The following is a 27,238-nucleotide window of genomic DNA, read 5'->3' as shown; positions in this document are numbered from 1 at the left end:
GTGTCCGTTGGTCTGGTTTTCGCCCAACTCCCTTCTTGATTAGAAAGGGGGCCCTTGGGAGAGTCGGGAAGGGGGGAGATCCACGACGGTCTTCCAACACCCGTGGGATCGCGGCCACCCCTGGACCCCGGACATCCCGTCGTTTTGGAAAAACGGATGCAAGGAAGCAGAATCCCAGGTGCGGCGGGACAGACCGGGGTCCGCAGGCGGCCAGTGAGACACGATGCTTCGTAGTCGTCGAGTTTGCCGGTAAAGCGGAATGGCCTCTGTCCGCAGGTCTATGGAAATGCAGGATCTAACCGGCCCGCATAGCCGACTCAGTGATACCAGCGAGTCTCCGGGGGGCCCCGAGCTTGGTAACGCTCCTGCCGCCGGACGTTCCATGACACCCAATGGCACTGAAGGTGAGTGGGCCGTCCCGAACCTCCGGCCCTTCTCTCTGTGGGCGTCCGGTCCTTTGGGGCGATTGGGATCGCTCCTGGGGTCCTTCCCGGGATAATAGCATGGCCCTCTCGTCGGTTCCATCCAGGAGAACCGAGCGAGACTAGAATTGACGGTCGGATCGTGTGGACGAGATGTGTGCCGGTTTGCTTTTTTTGAAAGATCGCAGTGACCATCAGATAGGTTTTGTGGGCAGTGCTGGATTCTGCAAACATAAATCCAGCACGACAACGTAACAAGGGCTGGCCTTTTTGTCCGTCTAATGTGGCCGGGACTATTCGACTACATGCTCCTGCTCCCTCATGACCTTGTAGCCAGTGGTATTTTCTTTGGATACAAAGGACAACTCACCACTGGTTTTAGTTTGTTAGCCAAAAGTCAACTACATACACAGACAGGTTTTGTATGCTCATTTTGTCCGGGTTTTCTCCCCATCCCCCCGGTTTTTCCTTGTATGCAAGTAGACCGAAACAACTTTTATTTTAATGATAATAATTGTGGTATTTGTTAGGCTCTTTCTATTGCCATGCACTACTGGGGTAGATACAGATAATCTGGCCAGACACAGTCCCTGTCCACATGGAGTGCCCAGTCTGAGAGGAAGGGAGAACAGGTATTGAATCCCCATTGTCCAGATGGGGAAACGGAGGAGTGAAGTGACTTGCCCAAGGCCACCCAGCGGGCAACTGGAGGAGCCGGGATTGAAGCCCAGGTCTCTCGACGGGCTTTCCGCTAGGCCACATTGCTGTTATGGATGGCAAGCATTTCCATCATCCCTATCGATCGCAAGGTGGCAAGTGAACTGCCGTTGGAAGTCCCGGGAGCCCAGATGAAAACACAATAAAACGGTCTGAGAATGGCTCAGAACTCTCAAACGTCCAGTCACCGGGATATGAGGGAATGAGTTCCGGTCTGCCTGACGGATTAGTGGAGCTTAGGTGAATGCAGCTTCTGTTCCGCCTGAGAGAATGCCTTGAGGGAAGGAGGGCCGCCCTGGGCAGATCGGGCCGGCCGTGGATGGGGAGAGAGAGCGGAGGGGCAGGTGAGACCCCCCAGCCTGTCCTCAGGGAAGGGGGGGCTTCATGGGGGGTGTCTGATCTCCCCTCACCCCCGTACCCACCTTCAGGCCTTCTGCATTTAAGGCGGCACCTTGGCACCGTCCACTGAGTCAGTCAGTCTGTATTTATTGAGCGCACACTGTGTGCAGAGCGCTGGCATAAGCACTTGGGAAAGTACAATAGAACAACATAATAGACACATTCCCTGTCCACAGCGAGCTCAAAGCAGCGTGGCTTAGTGGAAGGATCACGGGCTTGGGAGTTAGAGGTCATGAGTTCTAATCCCGGCTCCGCCACTTATTGGCTGTGTGACTTTGGACAAGTCACTTAACTTCTCTGGGCCTCAGTTACCTCATCTGTCAAATGGGGATTAAGACTGTGAGCCCCACGTGGGACAACCTGATCACCTTGTATCCCCCCAGCGCTTAGAACAGTGCTTTGCACATAGTAAGCACTTAACAAATACCATCATCATCATTATTACTATTAGAGGGGGAGATAGACATTACTAGAAATGAATAAATGACAGATATGATCATTAGTGCTGTGCAGTTGGGATGGGGGGTGAAGAAAGGGAGCAAGTCAGGGAGACGCAGAAGGGAGTGGGAGGAGAGGAAAGGAGGGCTTAGTCAGGGAAGGCCTCTTGGAGAAGGTATGCCTTCAGAAAGGCTCTGAAGTGGGGGAGAGTTGGATTTGAAGAGGGAGGGCATTCCAGGCCTCTGCCCTACCCGGTTTTCCTTCATGGAACGCCAATTCATTTGTTCCTGGAAGTCACTTTCTCCTCTTGGCCTCCTCTCTGGGCCCAGTATCAACCATGAACTATCACAGGCACCACAACCCGAAATGCTAAGCATCAGCCGACAGGCATGTCTGAGGAGGAAGAGGTGCGGGAAATGAGTAGAGCTCCTCCAGACGATGAGCTCTTTGTGGGCAGGGAATGTGTCTCTTTGTTCTCATATTTTACTCTCTCAAGTGCTTAGTACAGTGCTTTGCACACAGTAAGTGCTCAGTAAATACAACTGAATGAATGAATAATAATAATAATAAGGATGGCATTTATGAAACGCTTACTATGTGCAAAGCACTGCCCTTAGCGCTGGGGAGGTTACACAGTGATCACGTTGTCCCACAGAGGGCTCACAGTCTTAATCCCCATTTTACCGATGTGGTAACTGAGGCACAGAGAAGTGAAGTGACTTGCCCAAAGTCACACGGCTGACAATTGGCAGAGGCAGGATTTGAACCCATGACCTCTGACTCCAAAGCCCGGGCTCTTTCCACTGAGCCATGCTGCTTCTCTAATGAATAAAAAAGGCCCCATGTAGACTGGAAGTTACCTGTGGGCCGGGAGCGCGTCTACCAACTCTGTTAATGATATTAATAATTGTGGTACTTGTTAAGCATTTACTATGTGACAGGCACTGAACTAAGCGCTGGGGTAAATGCATGCTAATCAGATTGGAGACAGTCCTTTTCCCATGTGGCGCTCATAGTCTTAATCCCCATCTTATAGGTGAGGTCACTGAGGCACAGAGAAGTGAACCAACTTGTCCTAGGTCACACAGCAAACAAGTGGCGGAGCCGGGATTAGAACCCGGGTCCTTCTGACTCCAAGCCCGGGCTCTAGCCACTAAGCCATTCTGCTTCTCTAAGTCTGAGGAGTTAGAGGACTCTCCCAAGTGATTAGTTCAGTGCTCTGCACACGGTAAATGCTCGATAACTACCATTAGCTGAGAGAGTGAAAGGAACTCATGTCTCTGGCCTTATGAAAACGAGAGCGTTTCACAATTCGGTGCACAAAAAGTCTGGCATCACACTTACCCACTTCCAGACCCCTCCCTCCCACTTTGAATCTCACACCCGGCGTTCAATAAAATCATCTGGTCTCTGAAATGCCCCCATTCCATTCATATATAGTCTGCTGTCTATTCAAAGTGGGAGATTTGCGTACAAAGGAATTTTATCTGGGAGATCTGGAGTGAAACTTAATTTACACCATCAGTGGTATTTGTTGAGCACTTACTGAGTGCAGAGCACTGTACTAAGCACGTGGGAGAGTACAACATGGTGGAATTAGCCACTTGTCTGCTGTGTGACCTTGAACAAGTCACTTCTCTGTGCTTCAGTGACCTCATTTGTAAAATGGGGATTAAGACTGCAAGCCCTCCGTGGGACAGGGACTGTGTCCAATCTGATTAGCTTGTATCTACCCCAGCACTTAGCACAGAGCCTGGCACATAGTAGGCTCCTAATACCATTAAAACAAATTAGCAATCACGTTCCTTGTCCGTAATGAGCTTACAGTCTAGACTCGTGACAAATAGGTGAAACTCCCTCTCTGTTAGAATTGTTTTGGCCCAGAATGAGTACACACGTTTAAGCAATTGAATCTAAATAAATTAAGAGGGAAGAAAACGTAGAATTAAAATGCATTTGGTGCAGTGTCAGATGATACCTCAAAATTTCTTCCTTGCTCCATTTTCCTTCTCATTCCAAGTCTTCCCTCTTCTGTCCACATTATCCCATTCTTCCTTTCCTCTCCCTCTCTTCCCTACTTTTCCCTCCTCACAATTTTCCATCCTCCCTTCCCTCCTCTCTCCCTCTCCTTGCCTCTCCACCTCTCCCTTTCTTCCTCCCTCCTCTCTCTTTTCTCCACCTCTCTCTCTCCTTAAATCAGTCAGTGGTGTTTATTGAGCTCTTACCTTGTGCAGAGCCCTTTACGAAGTGCTTGAGAGAGATGTACTAAGCCAGTGGTAGACATATTCAGTCAGAAGTTGTGGGTTCTAATCCTGGCTCCTCCATTTATCAGCTGTATCACTTTGGACAAGTCACTTAACTTCTCTGTGCCTCAGTTACCTCATCTGTAAAATGGGGATGAAGACTGTGAGCCCCACATGCGACAACCTGATTACCGTGTATCTACCCCAGTGCTTGGCACGTAGTAAGTGCTTAACAAATACTATCATTATTATTATTATTATTATTATTATTATTATTATTCAGTGCCCTTAAGGAGCTTACAATCTAGAGGGGGAGGCGAGACACTAAAAGAATCAATCAATCAATCAATCGTATTTATTGAGTGCTTACTGTGTGCAGAGCACTGTACTAAGTGCTTGGTAAGTACAAGTTGGCAACATAAAAGAAAAGAAGAAGATATACAAAGGAGGTGTGAGGCTGTGAGTTGAGGTGAATAAAGGGTACAAATCTAAATTAGAGTGACACAGAAGAGAGAGGGAGTAGGGGAAATGAGGACTGAGTTGGGAAAGGCCCTTTGGAGGAGATGGGATTTTTAGGAATGCTGTGAAGGTGGAGAGAGTGGCAGTCTGCTGAATTTGAAGGGGGAGGCACGAAGCTGAACATGGGAGAGGGGTTGGAGTTGAGAGAGACAAAAATGAGGTACAATGAGAAGGTTGATGTAAGAGAAGCGAAGTGAGCCGGCTGGACTGTAGTAGGAAATCAGCAAGGTAATAATAATAGTCATAATTACAGTATTTGTTAAGTGCTTACTATGTGCCAAGCACTGTTCTAAGCACTGGAGTAAATACAAGGTAATCAGGTTGTCCCAAGTGGGGCTCACAGTCTCAATCCCCATTTTACAGATGAGGTAATTTAGGCATAGAGAAGTGCAGTGATTTGCCCAAGGTCACAGCAGACAAGTGGTGGAGCCGGGATTAGAACTCACGACCTCTGACTCCTAAGACTGGGCTCTTGCCACTAGGTAGGTAGGAGGGGGCGAGATAATAATAATAATAATAATAATGGCATTAATTAAGCGCTTACTATGTGCCAAGCACTGTTATAAGCACTGGGGAGGTTACATGGCTCAGTTGAAAAGAGCCCGGGCTTTGGAGTCAGAGGTCATGGGTTCAAATACCGGCTCCTCCACTTGTCAGCTGGGTGACTTTGGGCAAGTCACTTCATTTCTCTGGGCCTCAGTTCCCTCATCTGTAAAATGGGGATTAAGACTGTGAGCCCCCCTTGGGGCAACTGCTCACTTTGTAACCTCCCCAGCACTTAGAACAGGGCTTTGTACATAGTAAGCGCTTAATAAATGCCATCATTATTATTATTACAAGGTGATCAGGTTGTCCCACGGGGGGGGGCTCACATTCTTCATCCCCATTTTACAGATGAGGGCACTGAGGCACAGAGAAGTTAAGTGACTTGCCCAAAGTCACATAGCTGACAAGTGGCAGAGCCGGGATTTGAACCCATGACCTCTGACTCCAAAGCCCGGGCTCTTTTCCACTGAGCCACGCTGCTTCTCGTGGCTGGATTGTGGATGACACAGTGCCGTAAAGCCAACGGAAAGGAGTTTCTGTTTTGTAACTAAAAGACCACGAGTTCAATATGGGCAGGAAATGTGTCTACCTGTTCTATTATACTGTGCTCTCCCAAGCGCTCAGTACACATGGTGAGCACTCAAGAAATGCCACTGTTTGAACGACCCCACTCTTTCTCCCTTTGTCTCTTTTTCTGACTTTTTCTTTTTTGCCATGTTACCTCAGTTGAACCTATGCCTCTAGACTGTAAGTTCATTTTGGGAGGGAACGTGTCTGCTAATTCTGTGGTATATTGCCAAGCGCTAAGGACGGTACTCTGCGACTGGATCCAACACGGGCCCGGGAGTCGGAAGGTCATGGGTTCTAATCCCCGCACCGCCACTAGAGAAGCAGCGTGGCTCAGTGGAAAGAGCACGGGCTTTGGAGTCAGAGGTCATGGGTTCAAATCCCAGCTCCGCCGATTGTCAGCTGGGTGACTGGGCAAGTCGCTTCACTTCTCTGGGCCTCAGTTACCTCATCTGTAAAATGGGGATGAAGACTGTGAGCCCCCTTTGGGACAACCTGATCGCCTTGTAACCTCCCCAGCGCTTAGAACAGTGCTTTGCACATAGTAAGCGCTTAATAAATGCCATCATTATTATTATTATTATTATTGTCTGCTGGGTGACCTTGGGAAATCACTTCACTTCTCTATGCCTCAGTTACCTCGTCTGTAAAATGGGGATTGAGACTGGGAGCCCCACAGGGATTGTGTCCATACGATTTGCTTGTATGCACCTCAGCACTTACTACAGTGCCTGACACACACTAAGCGCTTAACCAATGCCACAATTATTATAATTTTAATAAGTGCTCCATAAATATCATTGATAGATTGATTGAATGACTCTTTTCACCTCTGCAGACTGGTTGCTCAGGTCTGATAGGGCCAACCGCTGTGGGTTTGGTTTGAGGGAGCCGGGTAACATCGTTCAAATCCTTGTACCCACAGATAGGGGGGAAAAAAGCAGCACAGGCAATCAATGGTATTTATTGAGTGCTTACTATGTGCAGAACATTGTACTAAGCGCTTGGGGGAAAGTACAGTATAGCAAGTTCGGCCTTCGGATCGATCCATTCACCCAATCTTAGGGGAAGCTGAATTGAAAAACCAGCTTTGCTTCCTAACAGCCCTTGGTGACATTAATGGGTGAAAGGGAAGGGGTGAAGCCTGCTAAAAGAGAAGCAGTGTGGCTCAATGGAAAGAGCCCAGGCTTGGGAGTCAGAGGTCATGGGTTCAAATCCCAGCTCCGCCAATTGTCAGCTGTGCGATTTTGGGCAAGTCACTTAACTTCTCTGTGCCTCGGTACCTCATCTGGAAAATGGGGATGAAGACTGTGAACCCCCCGTGGGACAACCTGATCACCTTGTATCCTCCCCAGCGCTTAGAACAGTGCTTTGCCCATAGTACGCTCTTAACAAATGCCATCATTATTATTATTAAACTCTTTCCCCACCTCTGCCGAAATGCAGTCTTTGGACAAAGCACTACCAACCCAGTTTGGAACCACACTCTCATGGTGTGACGGGTATTTAATCCCCGTTTTACAGTTGAGGAAGCTGCAGCACAGAGAAGTTAGGCGACCTGCCTAAGGTCACACAGCACAGCCAGCAACTGGCAGAGCCGGCATTAGAACTCAAGTCCTTCTGACCCCAGGCCCCTGTTTTCTCCACTAGGCCAGGCTATTTCACCCTTGTATCCCAAAGCACTGTCTCACACAGAGGCCTTCTTTTCCTTCTTTCTCCATCTGTCATCTTTTTTAGCATCTGTCTCCCGCACGAGACTGTAAGTTTCATGAGGGAAGGCCTCTTCTCCAAATTCTATCAGACTCTTCCAAGCGCTCAGTATAGCGCTCTGCATCTATTAAGGTCTCACTAAGTGCTAAGGATTGATTCTAATAACATTAGTAAAGGTTATTAAGAAGTGCTTACTATGAGCCAAGTACCGTACCAAACTTTGGGATAGATACAAGATAATCGGATAGGACATAATCATATTTATTGAGTGCTTACTGTGTTACTAAGTGCTTGGGAGAGTACAATATAACAGTTTTGGTAGAAATGTTCCCTGTCCACAGGGAGCTTACAGTCTAGACCCAATCCCTCTCCCTCCCTGGACTCACAGTCTAAAGAGAGAGAACAGGTATTTAATTTCCATTTCACAGAGGAGGAAACAGAGGCCCTGAAAGGTTAAGTGACTGGACTGTCTCTATATGTTGCCAGCTTGTACTTCCCAAGCGCTTAGTACAGTGCTCTGCACACAGTAAGCGCTCAATAAATACAATTGATTGATTGATTGATTGATTGTCCAAGGTCACACAACAGGCTGGTGGCGGAGCCCGGTGTCCTGACTCTGGTCCTGGGTTCTTTCCACCAGCAGACAAGTGGCGGAGCCGGAATTAGAACCCATGACCTCTGACTCCCAAGCCCATGGTCTTGCCACTAATAATAATGGCATTTATTAAGCGCTTACTATGTGCAAAGCACTGTTCTAAGTGCTGGGGAGGTTACAAGGTGATCAGGTTGTCCCCCGTGGGGCTCACAGTCTTAATCCCCATTTTACAGATGAGGTAACTGAGGCATAGAGAAGTGAAGTGACTTGCCCAAAGTCACACAGCTGACAAGTGGCGGAGCCGGGATTTGAACCCATGACCTCCGTCTCCAAAGCCCAGGCTTTTTTCCACTGAGCCATGCTGCTTCCCCAAGTGATGTCAGATCTCAAGAGCGAATTCGTGAGCCCACTGTTGTGTAGGGACTGTCTCTATATGTTGCCAATGTGTACTTCCCAAGCGCTTAGTACAGTGCTCTGCACATAGTAAGTGCTCAATAAATGCGATTGATGATGATGATGATGATGGAGCTTCCCAAAAGGGGAGGATACCATTGCCAAAGAATGCCGACGGGAGGATAGTAGGCCTGGATTGGTCCTTCTGGAGGTGATTCGCTTCGGTGGATAGAAAGTTGGACTCTGAGCTGGTCTCCTCCCCAAGTTCATTAAGTGGTTGAGGTCTTGGCCCTGTGATGAAGTGATTTGAGTTTCCCAATCCCTGAAGCGATCTTGGCGATGTTGCGGAGGTGAGACCGTCAGGTTTTGGTGACGGCTCGGATGTGAGGGGTGAACGAGAGAGCGGAGTTGAGGATGACACCAAGGTTGCGGGTTCGTGAGATGGGAAGGGTGGTAGTGCCATCAACGGTGATGGGAAAGTCAGGGAGAGGGCAGGATTTGGGTGGGAAGACAAGGAGTTCAGTCTTGGACATGTTGAGTTTTAGGTGGTGGGCAGACATCCAGATGGAGATGTCCTGAAGGCAGGAGGAGATGCGAGCCTGGAGGGAGGGAGAGAGAGCAGGGGCAGAGATATAGATTTGGGTGTCATTAGCGTAGAGATGATAGTTGAAGCCATGTCTGTTGTCTGTTTTGTTTGTCCCCTGCTTCTAGACTGTGAGCCCGCTGTTGGGTAGGGACCATCTCTATATGTTGCCAACTTGGACTTCCCAAGCGCTTAGTACAGTGCTCTGCACACAGTAAGCGCTCAATAAATACGATTGACTGAATGAATGAAGGGTCTCTCTGACTGGCTTTCATTGTGTTCTGTCAATGTAGCTGAAAACCACTGTAGCTACACCACAAACCGGAGGCGTGTTTGCGGACTGGGGAGTCCTTTGTAGACTGCCTCCATTGTGATTAACTCGAATCCATAGCTTAGAAGCAGCATAGCATAGTGGCAAGAGCACGGGCCCGGGAGTCGGAAGGTCATGGGTTCGAATGTTGTCTCCGCCACTGGTCTGCTGGGTGACCTTGGACAAGTCACTTCACTTCTCTGTGCCTCAGTTACCTCATCTTGGAAAATGGGGATTGAGACTGTGAGCCCCATGTGGGACAGGGACTGTGTCCAACCCCATTTGCTTGTATCCACCCCAGTGCTTAGTACAGTGCCTGGCACAAAGTAAGCGCTTAACAAATACCACAATTGTTATTATTATTCACAAGTATTATAATTATTATTATTATTATTATAGTATCCCCTCACACGCAAATGAGGATGTAGGGTGTCCTTGGAGAACAAGGGGTCAGGTGACTTGTTTCATTCATTCACTCATATTTATTGAGCGCTCACTGTGTGCAGAGCACTGTACTAAGCGCTTGGGAAGTACAATTCAGCAGCATATAGAGACGGTCCCTACCCACCAGTGGGCTCACAGTCTAGAAGGGGGAGACAGACAACAAAACAAAACATGTTAACAAAATAAAATAAAGTTTTGCCACTTCCGTAGAACCTCCTGGTGAACCTCCATGGCTGCCGGCTCCTCTCCTCATTGCCGGCGAGCTCCCAGGGAAGCCAACTTGGGCATTGGACTGGGACATGTTCTCAATCAGTCAATTGATGGTATTGTCTGCTGGGTGACCTTAGGCAAGTCATTTCACTTCTCTGTGCCTCAGTTTCCTCAGCTCCAAATTGAGGATTCAATCCCTGTTCTCCCTCCTACTTAGATTGGAAAGCCTACGTGAGACCTGATTATCTCCTCTCTACCCCACTGCTTAATAGAGTACTGGGCACATAGTAAGCACTTAACAAATGCTATTATTGCTATTTTAATGGTATTTCTTAAGTGCATACTATGTGTCAGGCACTGTACTAAGCGCTAGGATAGATACAAGGTTATTATTAGAACCGGCTCTCAGGGTCCCAGATCAATGGTCGTTGCTGGGGAAGTGCATTCCCTCAATGTAGAGAAGCAGTGTTGCTCAGTGGGAAAGAGCACGGGCTTTGGAGTCAGAGGTCATGGGTTTAAATCCCGGCTCCGCCAATTAGCTGTGTGACTTTGGGCAAGTCACTTAACTTCTCTGTGCCTCAGTTACCTCATCTGTTAAATAGGGATGAAGACTGTGAGCCCCCCATGGGACAACCTGATCAACTTGTAACCTCTCCAGCGCTTAGAACAGTGCTTTGCACATAGTAAGCGCTGAATAAATGCCATTAAAAAATGTATCAATCAATTCATTGTATTTATTGAGTGCTTACTGTGTGCAGAGCACTGTACTAAGCGCTCGGGAAGTACAAGTCAGCAACCTATAGAGACAGTCCCTACCCAACAATGGGCTCACAGTCTAGAAGGGGGAGACAGACAACAAAACAAAACATGTAGACAGGAGTCAAAGTCGTCAGAACAAATAGAATTAAAGCTAGATGCACATCATTAACAAAATAGAGTAGTAGATGTGTACTAGTAAAATAGAGTAATAAATCTGTATAAATATCTATACAGGTGCTGTGGGGAGGGGAAGGAGGTAGGGCAGGGGGTATGGGGAGGAGGAGAGGAAAAAGGGGACTCAGTTTGGGAAGGCCTCCTGGAGGAGGTGAGCTCTCAGTAGGGCTTTGAAGGGAGGAAGAGAGCTAGCTTGGCGACTGTGTGGAGGGAGGGAATTCCAGGCCAGGGGGAGGACGTGGTCCGGGGGTCGACGGCGGGACAGGCGAGAATGAGGGGGTTAGCGGCTGTGGAGGAACGGAGGGTTCCTCCAGGCTGGGCTGGAGAAGGAGAGAAGGGAGGTGAGGTAGGAGGGAGCGAGGTGATGGACAGCCTTGAAGCCGAAAGTGAGGAGTTTTTCCTTGATGCATAGGTTGACAGGCATTTGGGAGAGAACAATATACCAGACATGTTCCCTGCTCACAATGAGCGTACAGTCTAGTGGGGAAGGCAGACATGAATAGAAATAAATAAATTACGGATATGGGCACAAGTGCTGTGGGATGAGGGTTGGGTGAATAAAGGAAGCAAGTCGGGGTGACGCAGAAGGGAGTGGGAGAAAAGAAAAAGAAGAAAAGATGGAGCGGACAGATGTGCTCTGTGAGTTTCTGTTGGACCAGAAACTTCCCAAGGGCAGCTATCCTGTCTGCTAGGATATTTACCCAAGTGCTTAGCGCAGTGTTCTGCATTCAGGAGCACTCAATCAATTGAATTGATGATGGCTCGATTCTGCGATAGCCGGGGTCAAGTCCTGTTACTTGAAGGCTTCTGTGGACCTCAGACTGTCCCTCTTATAAGGATGATGATTATAATCATAGTAATAATAATAGTAATAGCAACAATCATGGTATTTGTTATGCTTTTACTATGTAACAAGCACTCTACTAAGCGCTGGGGTAGATTTTTTTTAATGGTACTTGTTAAACCCTTACTACGTGCCAGACACTGAACTAAGCACTGGAATAGAATACGATCTTATCAGGTTGGACACAGTCCCTGTCCCAAGCCTGTTGTTGGGTAGCGACCGTCTCTATATGTTGTCAACTTGCACTTTCCAAGCGCTTAGTACACTGCTCTGCACACAGTAAGCGCTCAATAAATACGATTGAATGAATGAATGAATGACTCACAGCCTGAGCAGCATGGTCTAGTGAATAGAACTCGGGCCTGGGAGTTCCAAGGACCTGAGTTCTAGTTCCGCCTCCATCACTTGTCTGCTGTGTGACCTTGGGCACTTCATTTCTCTGTGCCTCAGTTACCTTACCTTTAAAATAGGGATAACGACACGGGACATGGACTGTGTCCAACCTGATTACTTTGTATCTACCCCAGCCTTTAAAACAGCGCCTGGCACATAGAAGAGCATAAAAAATATCATTTAAAAATCCCCATTTTTCAGAGGAAGTAACTGAGGCACAGAGAAGTGAAGTGACTTGCTCAGATAAAAGAAGATCTGATCAGACCCAGCCCCTGTCTCATTTGGGATTTACAGATTTAGGGGGAGGAAGAACAGGAATTTAATCCCCATTTTACAGATGAGGCAATTAAGCATCAGAGAAGTGAAGCAACTTGCCCAAGGTCGCACAGCAGACCTCTGAATCCCAGGCCTGTGCTCTTTCCACCAGGCAATACTGCTTCTCAAGGCTTGTCACATAGTTAACGCTTAAAAAATACCGTACAAAAACGTTTACTGTGTGGCCCGCAGTATTCTAAAATCTTTTTGTACATCTCAAGCCCCTAATATAATGCACTGCATCCAGAAATAATGATTGTGGTATTTTTTAACTTTGTTAATTTGTTAATTTGTTAACGCTTACTATGTGCCAAGCACTGTATTAAGCGCTGGGATGAATACAAGCCAATCAAGTTGGACACAGTCCCTGTTCCACATGGGGCTCACAGTCTTAATCCTCGTTTCACAGATGAGGTGACTGAGGCACAGAGAAGTGAAGCGACTTGCCCGAAGTCACACAGCAGGCAAGTGGCAGAGCCGGAACTAGAACTCAGGTCCTCTGACTCCCAGGGCCACACTCTAAAATGTGCTCAATAAGTAGTATCACTGTTACTGTTTCTGCTGCTGCTCCTGAGAAAGAGGCTTGGGCTCTCCTGAGAAAGGCCTTTCCAATAAACAAACAACAGTTCCAGCTAATTACTTAAACTCATTGTGGGCAGGGAGTGTGTCGGTTTATTGCCTCTTCATATCAGACAGATAATTGCTCTCTCCTCCTTCAAAGTCTTATTAAAGACACATCTCCTCCAAGAAGCCTTCCCTGACTAAACCCTCCGCTCCTCTTCTCCCACTCCCTTGTGTGCCGCACTTGCTTCTTCATTCCTTCTCCCTCCCATCTCCACAGCACATGTGTATATATCAGTAATTTATTTATTTATCAACTTATTTATATTAATGTCTGTCACCCCCCTCTAGACTTTGAGAAAGGAAGCCCTCTTAGCCTTGGAGAAACCAACATCTCAAGATATAGGCTTCAGGGACGTAGTTTTATCTTCTCTGTAAAATCTAGTGGCCAGCAGGAATTCAGTTAAGTGGAATTGCAAATCTAGAGTATTTATATGTCTTTCCCCTTCTCTGCCTCTCCTCCCTCCCCCTCTTTCTTCCTTTCGCTTCTCTGTCTCTCTCCTCCTTTCTCTCCCTCTCTCCTCTAAACCGTAAGCTTGTTGTGGACAGGGAATGTGTCTGTTAAATTGTTCTATTTTATTCTCCCAATTGCTTAGAACAGTGCTTTGCAAACAGAAGTGCTCAATCTTTCCTTCTTTCCGCTTCCTCTCTCTCTCCTCTCTACCTCTTTTCCTTCTCTCTGCTTCTCCTCTCCATCTCTCTTTCTCATCTCTCCCTTTCGCCCCTCTTTCTCCTCCTCTCTCCCTAATAATTAAGAATAACTGTGGTATTTGTTAAGCTCTTACTGTGTGCCAAGCATGGTTCTCTGCTCTGGGGTAGATACAAGGTAATCAGGTCAGACACAGTCCATGTCCCACTTTGGGCTCACAGTCTTCATTCCTGTATTACAGATGAGGGAACTGAGGTCCAGAGAAGTAAAGGGATTTGCCCAGGATCACACAGCAAACGTGTGGTGGAGCCAAGATTAGAACCCAGGTCCTTTCGATTTCCAGACCCTGGCTATTTCTGGTAGATGCTGCTGCTTCCCTTCCCATGTCTTCCTCTCTGTCTCTCCTCCTCCTCCTTCATCCACACTTTCTCTCTTTCTCCTCCTCTCTCTTCCCGTGTCTCTCCTCTCTCACTCTTTCTCCCTTGGATGTGGAGAGGAGGGAATTACGCTGACAGGGAGATGCCAGAACTTCTTCTGATTTATTTGTCCTTTACCTTTAAAGTCTTCTTGCCCATGCAATGAATCAGACTTTGTGTTTTCTGAGCGAAGGCCCAAGGGGCCAGAAACTACCAGGCCATCTGTTGCTATTTGAGTTGGTTGTTTTTCTGAGAGAAAGGGGGAAATAGGGAGAGAAGGTGAGAATAGAAAAAGGGGGAAAGGGGGAGAGAGAGAATGAATGGAAAGCATAAACCTGAATTTTCTCCCTTGTTTCCCCACAAACATTGAGCGAAACTTCAAGAGAACACTTACATCTTTCTTAACCGAGATCAATTGGGTTTTTTTTTTTTTTATTAGCGGGAAGTCAAACCAGATGTGCCCCTGGAGTCTTCCTTCATCTTCTTCTCTGGGGTTGATCTGGATTAGGCCTGGAATCTAGGTCTAATGGTAATTTGGATGGTAATTCTGAGTCAGAATCTCAGATTTCCAAGATTAGAGCCCAGATAGGATCTTGAATGGAGTGGCTGAATTTTCTGCATTTTGAAATGAACTTTAGATGTGAACACTGCGTATATAAAAGATGAGAGGTTAATCTAATTTCGGTTACATATTTTTCTTAATTATGGGAAATGATAAATTCAAGATGCACAATAAGACTGATTGGTCTGGATCCTTATTGACATTAATCAGGAGTTTCTGGTACAATGAAGCAATAGAGAGCCATGGTGGTATTTATTGATCTCCCACATGGGGGTCACAGCCTTGATTCCCATCCTACAGATGAGCTAACTGAGGCCCAGCGAAGTAAAGTGACTCACACAAGGTCACAAAGCAGACAGGGCTCAATCCACTACGCCGTGCTGCTTCTCATAAGGTTCCTGTTGTTAAGATCTGGTGTATCGGTGCAGAAGGGGCAGTTTTGAAAATTTGCTGTTACCTCCAAATGCCGCATTTTACATTTCCTGTTTACCTTTCCACCAAAGTGCCTCAGAATTCCAAGGCAAACCAGCGGATCCAAAAAATAAAATAAAATAAACCAAACAAAAATACAAATCAACCCAAACCTCCTTGTGCTGTCCAAATGTTAGTTTTCTTCATCCTAACAAAGCAGAAACTAGGTGCGCAGATCAGCTTCGACCCAGACCGAGCCCCCTACTTCCTCTCCCCTTCTTCCCCCTCCCCATCTCCCCGCCTTACCTCCTTCCCCTCTCCACAGCACCTGTATATATGTATATATGTTTGTACAGATTTATTACTCTATTTATTTTACTTGTACATATTTATTCTATCTATTTTATTTCATTAATATGTTTTGTTTTGTTGTCTGTCTCTCCTGTCTAGACCGCTGTTGAGTAGGGACCGTCTCTATATGTTGCCCACTTGTACTTTCCAAGCGCTTAGTACAGTGCTCTGCACACAGTAAGCACTCAATAAATATGATTGAATGAATGAATGACCGAATTTGCAACAGACTCGCCTCTCCGCCCGTGTCAGAGACCATGGTTCCCGAGCCAAAACCTCCATTAAAGGAGGCGGCAGAGAAACCTAAATTAGGCCATACTCCCGGGTCACTGAAAGCAGGTGGTGGGTGAATTGTGTGTGATGGCTGTTATTTTTAGGTCAAGGGTGACGACCTCTCGCTTCAGTGAGGGAGCAGGGATTTCAGGGGCGATGAGGCCTTTGAGGAGGAAAAGACGGGTTGAAGAGCTAGTGGGCCGGAGGGTTGCCATTTTGGAGGGGGAAATGGCCGTGCGCGGCAGGATGGTCTCTTCATCTCCAGGTCTCGGCCTTTGCCGACATGACTGTAGGTCTCTCTGCGTTTCTGTGAGTCTACAGCCTTTAGGGCAGCGAAATAGGATTTGGGGGTACGGAGAAGAGGGGGTCAAGCGTTGGTCTGGCGGCAGATAGAGCAGTAAGGTGAGAAGCAGTGTTGCCTAGTGGATAGAATAGGGGCTTGGAGTCAGAAGGACCTAAGTTCATTCATTTATTCATTCATTCATTCAATCGAAAGTATTGAGCGCTTACTGTGTGCAGAGCACTGGACTAAGCGCTTGGGAAGTACAAGTTGGCAACATATAGAGACGGTCCCTACCCAACAGCGGGCTCACAGTCTAGAAGGGGGAGACAGAGACAAAACATATTAACAAAATAAAATAAATAGAATATGTACAAATAAAATAAATAAATAGAGTAATAAATACGTACAAACATACATACATATATACAGGTGCTGTGGGGAGGGGAAGGAGGTAAAGCGGAGGGGAGGGGAAGGAAAATGATGGCATTTGTTCGTTCATTTATTCATTCAGTCGTATTTATTGAGCACTTAGTCTGTGCAGAACACTAGACTAAGCACTTGGGAAGTACAAGTCGGCAACATATAGAGACGGTCCCTACCCAACAATGGGCTCACAGTCTAGAAGGGGGAGACAGACGACAAAAAAAGCATGTGGATAGGTGTCAAATCATCCCGGCTCCGCCACTTGTCTGCTGTGTGGGCCTGGGGAAGTCACTTCACTTTTCTGGGCCTCAGTTTCCTCCTCTGGAAAATGGAGATTAAGACTGCGAGCCTTATGTGGGACAGGAACTGTTTCCAACCCAGTTACCTTGTATCTACCCTGGAGAAGCAGAGTTGCTTAGTGGAAAGAGCACGGTCTTTAAGGACATAGGTTCTAATCCTGGCTCCGCCACTTGTCTGCTGTGTGACCTTGGGCAAGTCACTTAACTTCTCTGTGCCTCAGTTACCTCATCTGTACATATTTACTATTCTATTTATTTTTTTAATGAAGCTTTACTTCTATTTATTCTGATGACTTGACAACTGTCCACATGTTTTGTCTTGTTGTCCGTCTCCCCTTCTAGACTGTGAGCCCATTGTTGGGTAGGGACCGTCTCTATATGTTGCCAACTTGTACTTCCCAAGCACTTAGTACAGTGCTCTGCGCACAGTAAGTGCTTAATTAATGCGATTGAATGATTGAATAAAAATAGTAATGCCTTGAACATCGTAAGCACTTAATAAATACCATAATTATTATTATCATTATTACTATTGACTTGTGTGACCTCAGACAAGTCTGAGGCCCTGAGTTGGGTAGCAGTGCATTTCATGGCTCAGAGGAAAGAGCACGGGCTTGGGAATCAGAGGTCATGAGTTCTAATCCCAGCTCCGCCACTTGTGACTTTGGGCAAGTCACTAAGCTTCTCTGTGCCTCAGTTCCCTCATCTGGAAAATGGGGATTAAGACTGTGAGCCCCATGTGGGACAACCTGATTACCTTGTATCCCCCCAGTGCTTTGAACAGGGCTTGGCACATAGTAAGCGCTTAACAAATGCCATCTTTACTACTCACATCATCATCATCATCAGTGGTATTTATTGAGCGGCATACTGTGTGCAGAGCTTGGGAGAATACACTCTAACAGAGTCGTCGGACACATTCTTTTAGACTGTGAGCCCACTGTTGGGTAGGGACTGTCTCTATATGTTGCCAACTTGTACTTCCCAAGCGCTTAGTACAGTGCTCTGCACACAGTAAGCGCTCAATAAATACGATTGATTGATTGATTGATTGATTCCCCGCCCACAACAAGCTTACAGTTTAGAGGGGGAAGGCAGACATTAATATGAATGAAAAATATATAATAAAGAATTCAAAGATATGTACATAAGTGCTGTGGGGTTGGGAGTAGGGTGAGTGTCAAATGTCTAAAAGTCACAGGTCCAAGCGCGTAGGTGACACAGAAGGGAGAGGGAGCTGGGGAAAAGAGGGTTTCATTGGGGAAGATAAAGACACTGAGTGTTGGCAAAGGATTTGCACAAACACTATACAGGCTGACCCTCTCTGTAAAGGACATTCTCCGTGGTCTCCCCTCTCCTTTCCCCCAGTCCCTCAAGGGTCCTGGAATCAAAATGTGAGTCCGAAGTCTCTGATCAGCTTCTGATCTGGGCAATCAATCAGTCATATTTATTGAGAATTTACCGTGTGCAGAGCATCTGATTAAGTGCTTGGGAGACCCCAATAGAACAGTATAACAGACACATTTCCTGCCCACAATGAACGGTTTAGAGGGGAAGATCATCATCATCATCATCAATCGTATTTACTGAGCGCTTACTATGTACAGAGCACTGTACTAAGCGCTTGGGAAGTACAAATTGGCAACATATAGAGACAGTCCCTACCCAACAGTGGGCTCACAGTCTAAAAGATGGGCATGAATAGAAATAAATTCGTGGAGCGTTCCATATCTTTCCTTCAAGGCCCTACTGAGAGCTCCCCTCCTCCAGGAGGCCTTCCCAGACTGAGCCCCTTCCTTCCTCTTCCCCACGTCCCCCTCTCCATCCCCCCCATCTTACCTCCTTCCCTTCCCCACAGCACCTGTATAGATGTATATATGTTTGTACATATTTATTACTCTATTTATTTATTTATTTTACTTGTACATATCTATTCTATTTATTTTATTTTGTTAGTATGTTTGGTTTCGTTCTCTGTCTCCCCCTTTTAGACTGTGAGCCCACTGTTGGGTAGGGACTGTCTCTATATGTTGCCCACTTGTACTTCCCAAGCGCTTAGTACAGTGCTCTGCACACAGTAAGCACTCAATAAATACGGTTGATGATGATGATGATGATGAAATAAATAAATATCAGATATGGGCATCAGTGCTGTGGGGCTGGGAGCGGAGAAGAATGAAGGGAGCAAGTCAGGGCAAAGGGAGTAGGAGAAGAGGAAAGGGGGGTTTAGTCAAGGAAGGCCTCTTGGAGGAGATGGGCCTTCAGTGAAGGTTTGAGAAGGATTTCCCAGCAGGATTGAGTGCCCAGGCCAGGGGTCTCTGGTGGGATCGGACCCCGGGCATAGGAAACAATAAACGGTGATTTGAACAGGAAAGGGGATGTGGGAGTAGGGGATTGTGGGGCTGACATTGAACTGGGCGGTTGCTTACAGAGAAGCAACATGGCAAAGTGGATAGACCACAGTCCTGAGAGTCAGAAGGTTGCGGGTTCTAATCCCGGCCCCACCACTTGTCTGCTGTGTGGCCTTGGGCAATTGACTTCACATCTCTCTATATTCCCAACTTGTACTTCCCAAGCGCTTAGTACAGTGCTCTGCACACAGTAAGCGCTCAATAAATACGATTGAATGAATGAATGAATGAATCTCTGTGCTTCAGTTCCCTCGCCTGCAGAATGGGGATTCAATACCTGTTCTTCCTCTTACCTTGACTATGAGTTCCATGAGGGACCTAATTATCTCGTATCTAACCCCATGCTTAGTACAGTGCTGGACACAAAGTAAGCGCTTAGCAAATACCGCAGTTATTATTTTTCAAGGGCTGTCACATAGGCTTTTTTCCTCAGGGGCAGGCTCTATTTTAGAGAAGCAGCGTGGCTCAGTGAAAAGAGCATGGGCTTTGGAGTCAGAGGTCATGGGTTCAAATCCTGGCTCCGCCAATTGTCGGCTGGGTGACTTTGGGCAAGTCACTTCATTTCTCTGTGCCTCAGTTCCCTCATCTGGAAAATGGGGATTAAGACTGTGAGCCCCACGTGGGACAACCTGATCACCTTGTATCTCCCCAGCGCTTAAAACAGTGCTTTGCACATAGTAAGCGCTTAACAAATACCATCATTATTATTATTATTATTTTGCCTACACAAATACACACACACAATAAATAAGAGAAATGCCCTCAAAATAGCACTCGAGGAAAGTGTGAGTGTGGTGGTTTCAAAGGCTTTGTTGCCATTTTTTTTTTTGTGTGTGTGTGTGTGTAAGAAGTTGTGCATGTCGGATCCCTGCTTGTTGAAGCGTTTGTGTGTATGTGTGTCTGTCTGTGTGTGAGGGAGAGAGAGAGAATCTGTTACACAGAGTTCTTCTCCTTCCAGTTAAAACAGAACCGATGAGCAACAGCGAGGTAACTACACCAGGGGCAGACGGGTCTTTAGACAATTTCTCAGGACCAGGTAAGAAGTCGGCATTTTTTTCTGATTTTTTTCCGATTTCTGTCTGTCACGAATTCCTTCCATCCTGTCCTTCCTTTCTCTGTGCTGGCCTTCATCTGGCCCCTGGAAACAGGGGGAATGGGTGAGGGGGCGGAGGGTAGCCATGGCCCATGATCAATCAATCAATCGTATTTATTGAGCGCTTACTGTGTGCAGAGCACTGTACTAAGTGCTTGGGAAGTACAAGTTAAGTACAAGTACAAGTACATGATCCTCTTGGGGGGCCCTCAAGACCTCCGTATCCCATGATACCCATGGAAGGGTAGGAGATGCAGGTTGGATAAGCCGAGAAAGGAACCAGGACAGGTGCCATTCAATCAGATTGGACACAGTCCCGGCTCCGTGGGGGACTCCCAGTTTGAGGGGAAGTGAGAACAAGTATGTAATCCCCATTTTACCGATGAGGAAACCGAGGCACAGAGAGGCTAAGTGTCTGGCCCAGGGTCACCCAGCGGGCAAGTGGCAGAACCAGGACTGGAATCCAGGTCTCCTGCCTGGGCTCTTTCCCCCAGGCCAAGCCACAAAGAATTTATAGCCAGAAGAAGAGAAGGGAAAAATGTAAGTCAAGTAAGTGTTTTTAAAAGTCGGTTGGTAAGTCATTGCAAGTGGAAGTCAGCCAGTCAGTCATATTTATTGAGCGCCAGCTGTGTGCAGAGCACTGTACTAAGCACTTGGGAGAGTACAACGTAACAGTAAACACATTCCCTGCCCACAGCCTGCCTACAGTCTAGAGGAAGAGTTGCAGGGAGGTTTGAGTGCATGTGTGCAATTTGACACAGAAGGCTGAGGTGGTAGTTGGGTGTGAGTATGTCCTAAGGAGGAGGAAAAACTAATCAGGGAAGGCTTCCCGGAGTGGACTAAGGAAGAATGGGGGCTTAGAAGGGCACATTTTCCCCCCCAGTCATTTCCTGTGTCTCCTGGTCAATCAATCAATCAATCAATCGTATTTATTGAACACTTACTATGTGCAGAGCACTGTTCTAAGCGCTTGGGAAGTACAAGTTGGCAACATATAGAGACAGTCCCTACCCAACAGTGGGCTCACAGTCTAGAAGGGGGAGACAGAGAACAAAACCAAACATATTAACAAAATAAAATAAATAGAATAGATATGTACAAGTAAAATAAATAAATAAATAGAGTAATAAATATGTACAAACATATATACAGGTGCTGGGGGAGAGGAAGGAGGGTCGTTTCTGAAGCATCTCTTCCTCTGGCTCCGGTGAAATTTCAGTGGCCCTTCTTGCGTTCGGTGGTTCTGGGGACAGGGTTATTATGTGTGTGTTGGTTTTACACAAGCTTGTGTGTTTGTGCTTGTGTGTGTGTGTGTGTTTCACTCTTTCTCTCTCTTTCTCTCCAGCCATTGGGAGCAGCGGGTTCACCCCAAGACAATCCCACCATTTCTCCCCCCCACACATCTACCCGTCCAAGTAAGATGTCATTTCTCTTCGAGACTTACGTAATCGTACTCGGCCGACTTCTCGCCGAGTTTCAAATCCTAATCGGGCCCAGGTGCCAGCTCCCAGTATAATCCAAAGCCTGGGCGTTGGAGGAAAGGGAAAAGTCCGGGGGAGGGTGTGCGTCGGGAGGGGGAGGGCAAGCCACTCAGAGCGGCTCTTGGAAAATGCCCTTATTAATCATTTTAGAAGTATCGGCCCCGTGTTCGGATTGTAATTCGGGTAACCGCGGCCCAGATACCTTCTGCATGTTTCCATCTAATGCACGGGCTTTCTATTTTCTGTCATTTCTGACAAATAGCAGATCATACCCACATATTCTCCCTAACCCTTCCTCACAAACTATGGCTGCATATGGGCAAACGCAGTTTACCCCAGGGGTGCAACAAGCCACAGCATACACCCCCTACCCACAGCCGGGACAGTCCTACGGGATCCCCCCCTATGGTGAGTAGGGGTCGCATTCGGGGGGTTGCGGGCGGGAGTGAGGGGCCGGGATTTGGGGCCACGGTGGTGGTGTCTCCACTCCTTTCGCGGGCTTCGCGGCCCACCGGTACATCTCCGTTACCTATAAGGCATTGCTGAGTAGATTCATTCATTCATTCGTATTTCTTGAGCACTTACTGCGTGCAGAGCACTGGACTAAGCGCTTCGGAGAGGGCAATACAACCAGTTCCCATAGTCTCCTGCACATTCCCAGATAATCTCGGGGCATCCCAAGGTCCAAATTTGCCAATTCCTCCCTCCGGGCTCTTCCACGTCTGCCTCTCTGGAACTACCAGAGAGGAGGGGGAGCAGTGTGGCTCAGTGGAAAGAGCCCGGGCTTTGGAGTCAGTGATCATGGGTTCAAATCCCGGCTCCGCCAATTGCCAGCTGTGTGACTTTGGGCAATCAATCAACCAATCGTATTTATTGAGCGCTTACTGTGTGCAGAGCACTGTACTAAGCGCTTAAGGGCAAGGGCAAGTCACTTTCAGCGTGGCTCAGTGGAAAGAGCCCGGGCTTTGGAGTCAGTGGTCATGGGTTCAAATCCCGGCTCCGCCAGTTGTCAGCTGTGTGACTTTGGGCAAGTCACTTAACTTCTCTGTGCCTCAGTTACCTCATCTGTAAAATGGGGATTGACTGTGAGCCCCCAGTGGGACAACCTGATCACCTTGTATCCCCCCAGCGCTTAGAACAGTGCTTTGCACATAGTAAGCACTTAATAAATGGCATCATTATTATTATTATTAATCTCTGGGCCTCAGTTACCTCACCTGTAAAATGGGGATTAAGACTGTGAGCCCCCCGTGGGACAACCTGATCACCTTGTAACCTCCCCAGCGCTTAGAATGGTGCTTTGCACATAGTAAGCGCTTAATAAATGCTGTCATTATTACCAGAGCCCAGTACCCACCCACAGAGAGGTCCTTGGCGCAGTGGCTAGAGCCCGGGCCTCGGAGTTAGAAGGTCATGGGTTCGAATTCCGTCACCGCCACTTGCGTGCTGCTTGACCTTCTGGGCCTCAGTGACCTTATCTGTAAAATGGGGATGGAGACCGTGAGCCCCAGGTGGGACAGGGACTGTGTCTACCCCAGTGCTCAGGAGAGTGCCTGTCATATCTCTATATGTTGCCAATTTGTACTTCCCAAGCGCTTAGTACAGTGCTCTGCACACAGTAAGCGCTCAATAAATACGATTGATGATGATGATATAGTAAGCTTTTAACAGATACCACAGCTAACTAGTCCCCTTCCAAACCCCCTGGACTTCCTGAGACTTCCTGGAGCTGTTGGGTAGGGACTGTCTCTATATGTTGCAAACTTGTACTTCCCAAGCGCTTAGTACAGTGCTCTGCACACAGTAAGCACTCAATAAATACAATTGATTGATTGATTGATTGGAGCTGGAGGGGCGGGAGCCAGCCGAACTTTTCCCTGAAGATTGGACTCCCTGGGTCATTGGAGAAGCAGTGTGGCTCAGTGGAAAGAGCCCGGGCTTTGGAGTCAGAGGTCAGGGGTTCAAATCCCGGCTCCACCAGTTGTCAGCTGGGTGACTTTGGGCAAGTCACTTCACTTCTCTGGGCCTCAGTTCCCTCATCTGTGAAGTGGGGATTAAGACTGTGAGCCCCCTGTGGGACGACCTCATCATCTTGTAACCTCTCCAGTGCTTAGAACAGTGCTTTGCACATAGTAAGCACTTAATAAATGCCATTATTATTATTATTATTTCCACGTCAGCGGGCACTCCTTGTGCCAAGTGCCCGCCGACATTGCCGGGGATGGGTAGGGAGAAGGCGGTGGTCCCATTGCTGGGCAGGCTCAGAACCTAACCCAGAGGGCAGAGGGAACTAGTGGGGCACGGGGCTGAGAGTCACGAAGCCCAGGTTCGAATCCCGGCCTCACCACTTACCCAGAAGCAGCGTGGCTCAGTGGAAAGAGCATGAGCTTGGGAGTCAGAGGTCATGGGTTCAAATCCCGGCTCTGCCACTTGTCAGCTGGGTGACTTTGGGCAAGTCACTTCACTTCTCTGGGCCTCAGTTACCTCATCTGTAAAATGGGGATTAAGACTGTGAGCCCCACGTGGGACAACCTGATCGCCTTGTAACTTCCCCAACGCTTAGAACAGTGCTTTGCACATAGTAAGCGCTTAATAAATGCCATTATTATTATTACCCGACATTTGACTTGGGCAATTCGCGTCACTTCCCTGGGCATTGGTTTCCTCATCCGTTGAACGCTTCCTGCCCTCCCTCTATCTTAGGCTGTGAGCCCCAGCGGGGCAGGGATTGTGTCCGGTCAGACGGTTTGGAATCTACTCTCCTGGAAGGAGCTTGGCCTAGTGGACCTGGGTTCAAATCCTGACTCTGCCACTTTTCTGCTCTGTGACCTTGGGTGAGTCACTTCACTTCTCTGGGCCTCAGTTCCCTCAGCTGTAAAATGGAGATTAAGACTGTGAGGCCCATGTGGGACAGGGACTGTGTCCAACCTGATTAAATTGTAACTACCCCAGCGCTTAGTACTGTGCCTGGCACATATTAAGCACTTCTAGACTGTGAGCCCACTGTTGGGTAGGGACCGTCTCTATACGTTGCCAACTTGTACTTCCCAAGCGCTTAGTACCGTGCTCTGCACACAGTAAGTGCTCAATAAATACGATAAATACGATTGAAAGCACTTAACAAATACCACTGTTATTATTATTACCATTACTCTAGTGTTCAGCACAGTGCCTGGCACATAGTAAGCATTTATCAAATACCCCCATTATTATTATCCTAGTGCTCAGCACAGAGCTTGGCACATAGAAAGTGCTTGTCCAGTACCCAGGTGGTTATTATTTATAATAATAGAAGTTATTATTATGGTGTTCGTTAAGTACTTACTGTGTTCCAGGTACTGTAACAATAATAATAATAATAATAATGGCATTTATTAAGCGCTTACTATGTGCAAAGCACTGTTCTAAGCTCTGGGGGGATACGAGGTGATTACGTTGTCCCACGTGGGGCTCACAGTCTTAATCCCCATTTTACAGATGAGGGAACTGAGGCACAGAGAAGTTAAGTGACTTGCCCAAGGTCACACAGCAGACACGTGGGGGAGCCGGGACTAGACCCCATGACCTCTGACCCCCAAGCCCGTGCTCTTTCCACTGAGCCACGCTGCTTCTCTAATAATAATAATAATAATGCTGAGCCCACTGTCTTCTAGACTGTGAGCCCACTGTTGGGTAGGGACTGTCTCTATATGTTGCCAACTTGTACTTCCCAAGCGCTTAGTACAGTGCTCTGCACACAGTAAGCGCTCAATAAATACGATTGATTGATTGATTGATTAATGATGGTATTTATTAAGCACTTACTATGTTCCAAGCACTGTTCTAAGCGCTGGGGTAGATACCAGGTAATCAGGATGTCCCACATGGGGCTCACAGTCTTAATTCCCATTTTGCAGGTGAGGGAACTGAGGCACAGAGAAGTTAAGTGACTGGCTCAAAGTCACACAGCTGATAAGTGGGGAAGTCGGGATTAGAACCCACGACCTCTAACTCCCAAGCCCGGGCCCTTGCCACTAAGCCACGCTGTTCTCCGTCACAAAAAAGATAATTAGGTCACACAGCTGTTGTCCCATATGGGGCCCAATCTCGTCCCTTCCGAGAGAACCGGGATGTGGTTTGGGGGGGACAGATCTTGCTTCTGAGGGACCCGCAGCCCCCGAATCTCAGGGTATTCCTTCACTTCCGTCACGGGGTCTTCCCGGACCGGTTCCGGCGGGAATGTGGAGAGGGCTTTCCGTGACGTCCCCCTCGCCCCTGCCTGGTCCTCCCAAAGTCGGACCAGGCGGGGATTCCCGGCACCATTATCCAGGGGAGGAAACCGAGGCCCAGGGTGAGCGGTGACCTCTCATCCTCTCACTCCCACTAGGCCTCACCGCCTCCGGGACCCCAACTGGGATTGCCACGGGCCGGGATGGAGCCACTTGCTGGGGCGTTCAATTGGGGGGTGGTGGGTGGGGAGTGATGTGGGGGACCACCGAGGGGGTTGATTTGTTGCCAGCCTCGGGTTCCCGGCCAGAGCCGTAAGCTGTCACTAACTGATTTAGGTGCATTGTGGGCAGGCATCAAGACAGAAGGTGGACTGTCCCAGCCGCAAGGACCCGGCCAAGCGGGCTTCCTCAACTACGGGTCTGGATTCAGCACACCCCAGCCGGGACAGACACCCTACAGCTACCAGATGCAAGGTCGGTGAAGACAGAGGGGCCAGCGGGGCCAGTTTGGGTGAGGGGTGGCCACCGGCGGCCCCAGGAGGGCTTGGGAATGCGTCAAACCCGATTAGCTTGTATAATAATAATAATAAATGATGATAACCGCACCCTCCGCTCCTCTGCCGCTAATCTCCTCACCGTACCTCGTTCTCGCCTGTCCCGCCATCGAACCCCGGCCCACGTCATCCCCCGGGCCTGGAATGCCCTCCCTCTTCCCATCCGCCAAGCTAGCTCCCTTCCTCCCTTCAAGGCCCTACTGAGAGCTCACCTCCTCCAGGAGGCCTTCCCAGACTGAACCCCTTCCTTCCTCTCCCCCTCGTCCCCCTCTCCATCCCCCCCATCTTACCTCCTTCCCTTCCCCACAGCACCTGTATATATGTATATATGTTTGTACATATTTATTACTCTACTTATTTTACTTGTACATATCTATTCTATTTATTTTATTTTGTTAGTATGTTTGGTTTTGTCTCCCCCTTTTAGACTGTGAGCCCACTGTTGGGTAGGGACTGTCTCTATATGTTGCCAATTTGTACTTCCCAAGCGCTTAGTACAGTGCTCTGCACACAGTAAGCACTCAATAAATACGATTGATGATGATGATGATATTTGTTAAGTGCTTAATATGTGCACATAGTAAGCACTTAATAAATTATTTTGTTAATATGTTTTGCTTTG

At 47.8% G+C, this 27,238-nt stretch overlaps 1 protein-coding gene across 3 annotated transcripts in view; it reads left to right on the top strand.

Moving 5' to 3' along the window:
* The first annotated feature begins 280 nt into the window (after positions 1-280).
* The window catches only part of EYA1 (EYA transcriptional coactivator and phosphatase 1), a 72,659-nt gene continuing 45,701 nt past the window's right edge, over positions 281-27,238 (top strand). Inside the window, exons 1-5 of one of the 3 annotated variants that reach the window (XM_038766639.1) lie at positions 281-404; positions 20,239-20,316; positions 21,719-21,788; positions 22,120-22,262; positions 26,414-26,536. In XM_038766639.1, coding sequence (XP_038622567.1) covers positions 281-404; positions 20,239-20,316; positions 21,719-21,788; positions 22,120-22,262; positions 26,414-26,536 — 538 coding nt within the window. Of the gene's footprint in view, positions 405-20,238; positions 20,317-21,718; positions 21,789-22,116; positions 22,263-26,398; positions 26,537-27,238 lie in introns of all 3 variants that reach the window. The other 2 variants (XM_038766638.1, XM_038766637.1) reach the window with 2 other exon arrangements.

The sequence above is a fragment of the Tachyglossus aculeatus genome, chromosome 25 (assembly GCF_015852505.1).
Source record: "Tachyglossus aculeatus isolate mTacAcu1 chromosome 25, mTacAcu1.pri, whole genome shotgun sequence".
NCBI lineage: Eukaryota > Metazoa > Chordata > Mammalia > Monotremata > Tachyglossidae > Tachyglossus > Tachyglossus aculeatus.
This window is presented reverse-complemented; position numbering and strand designations above follow the sequence as displayed.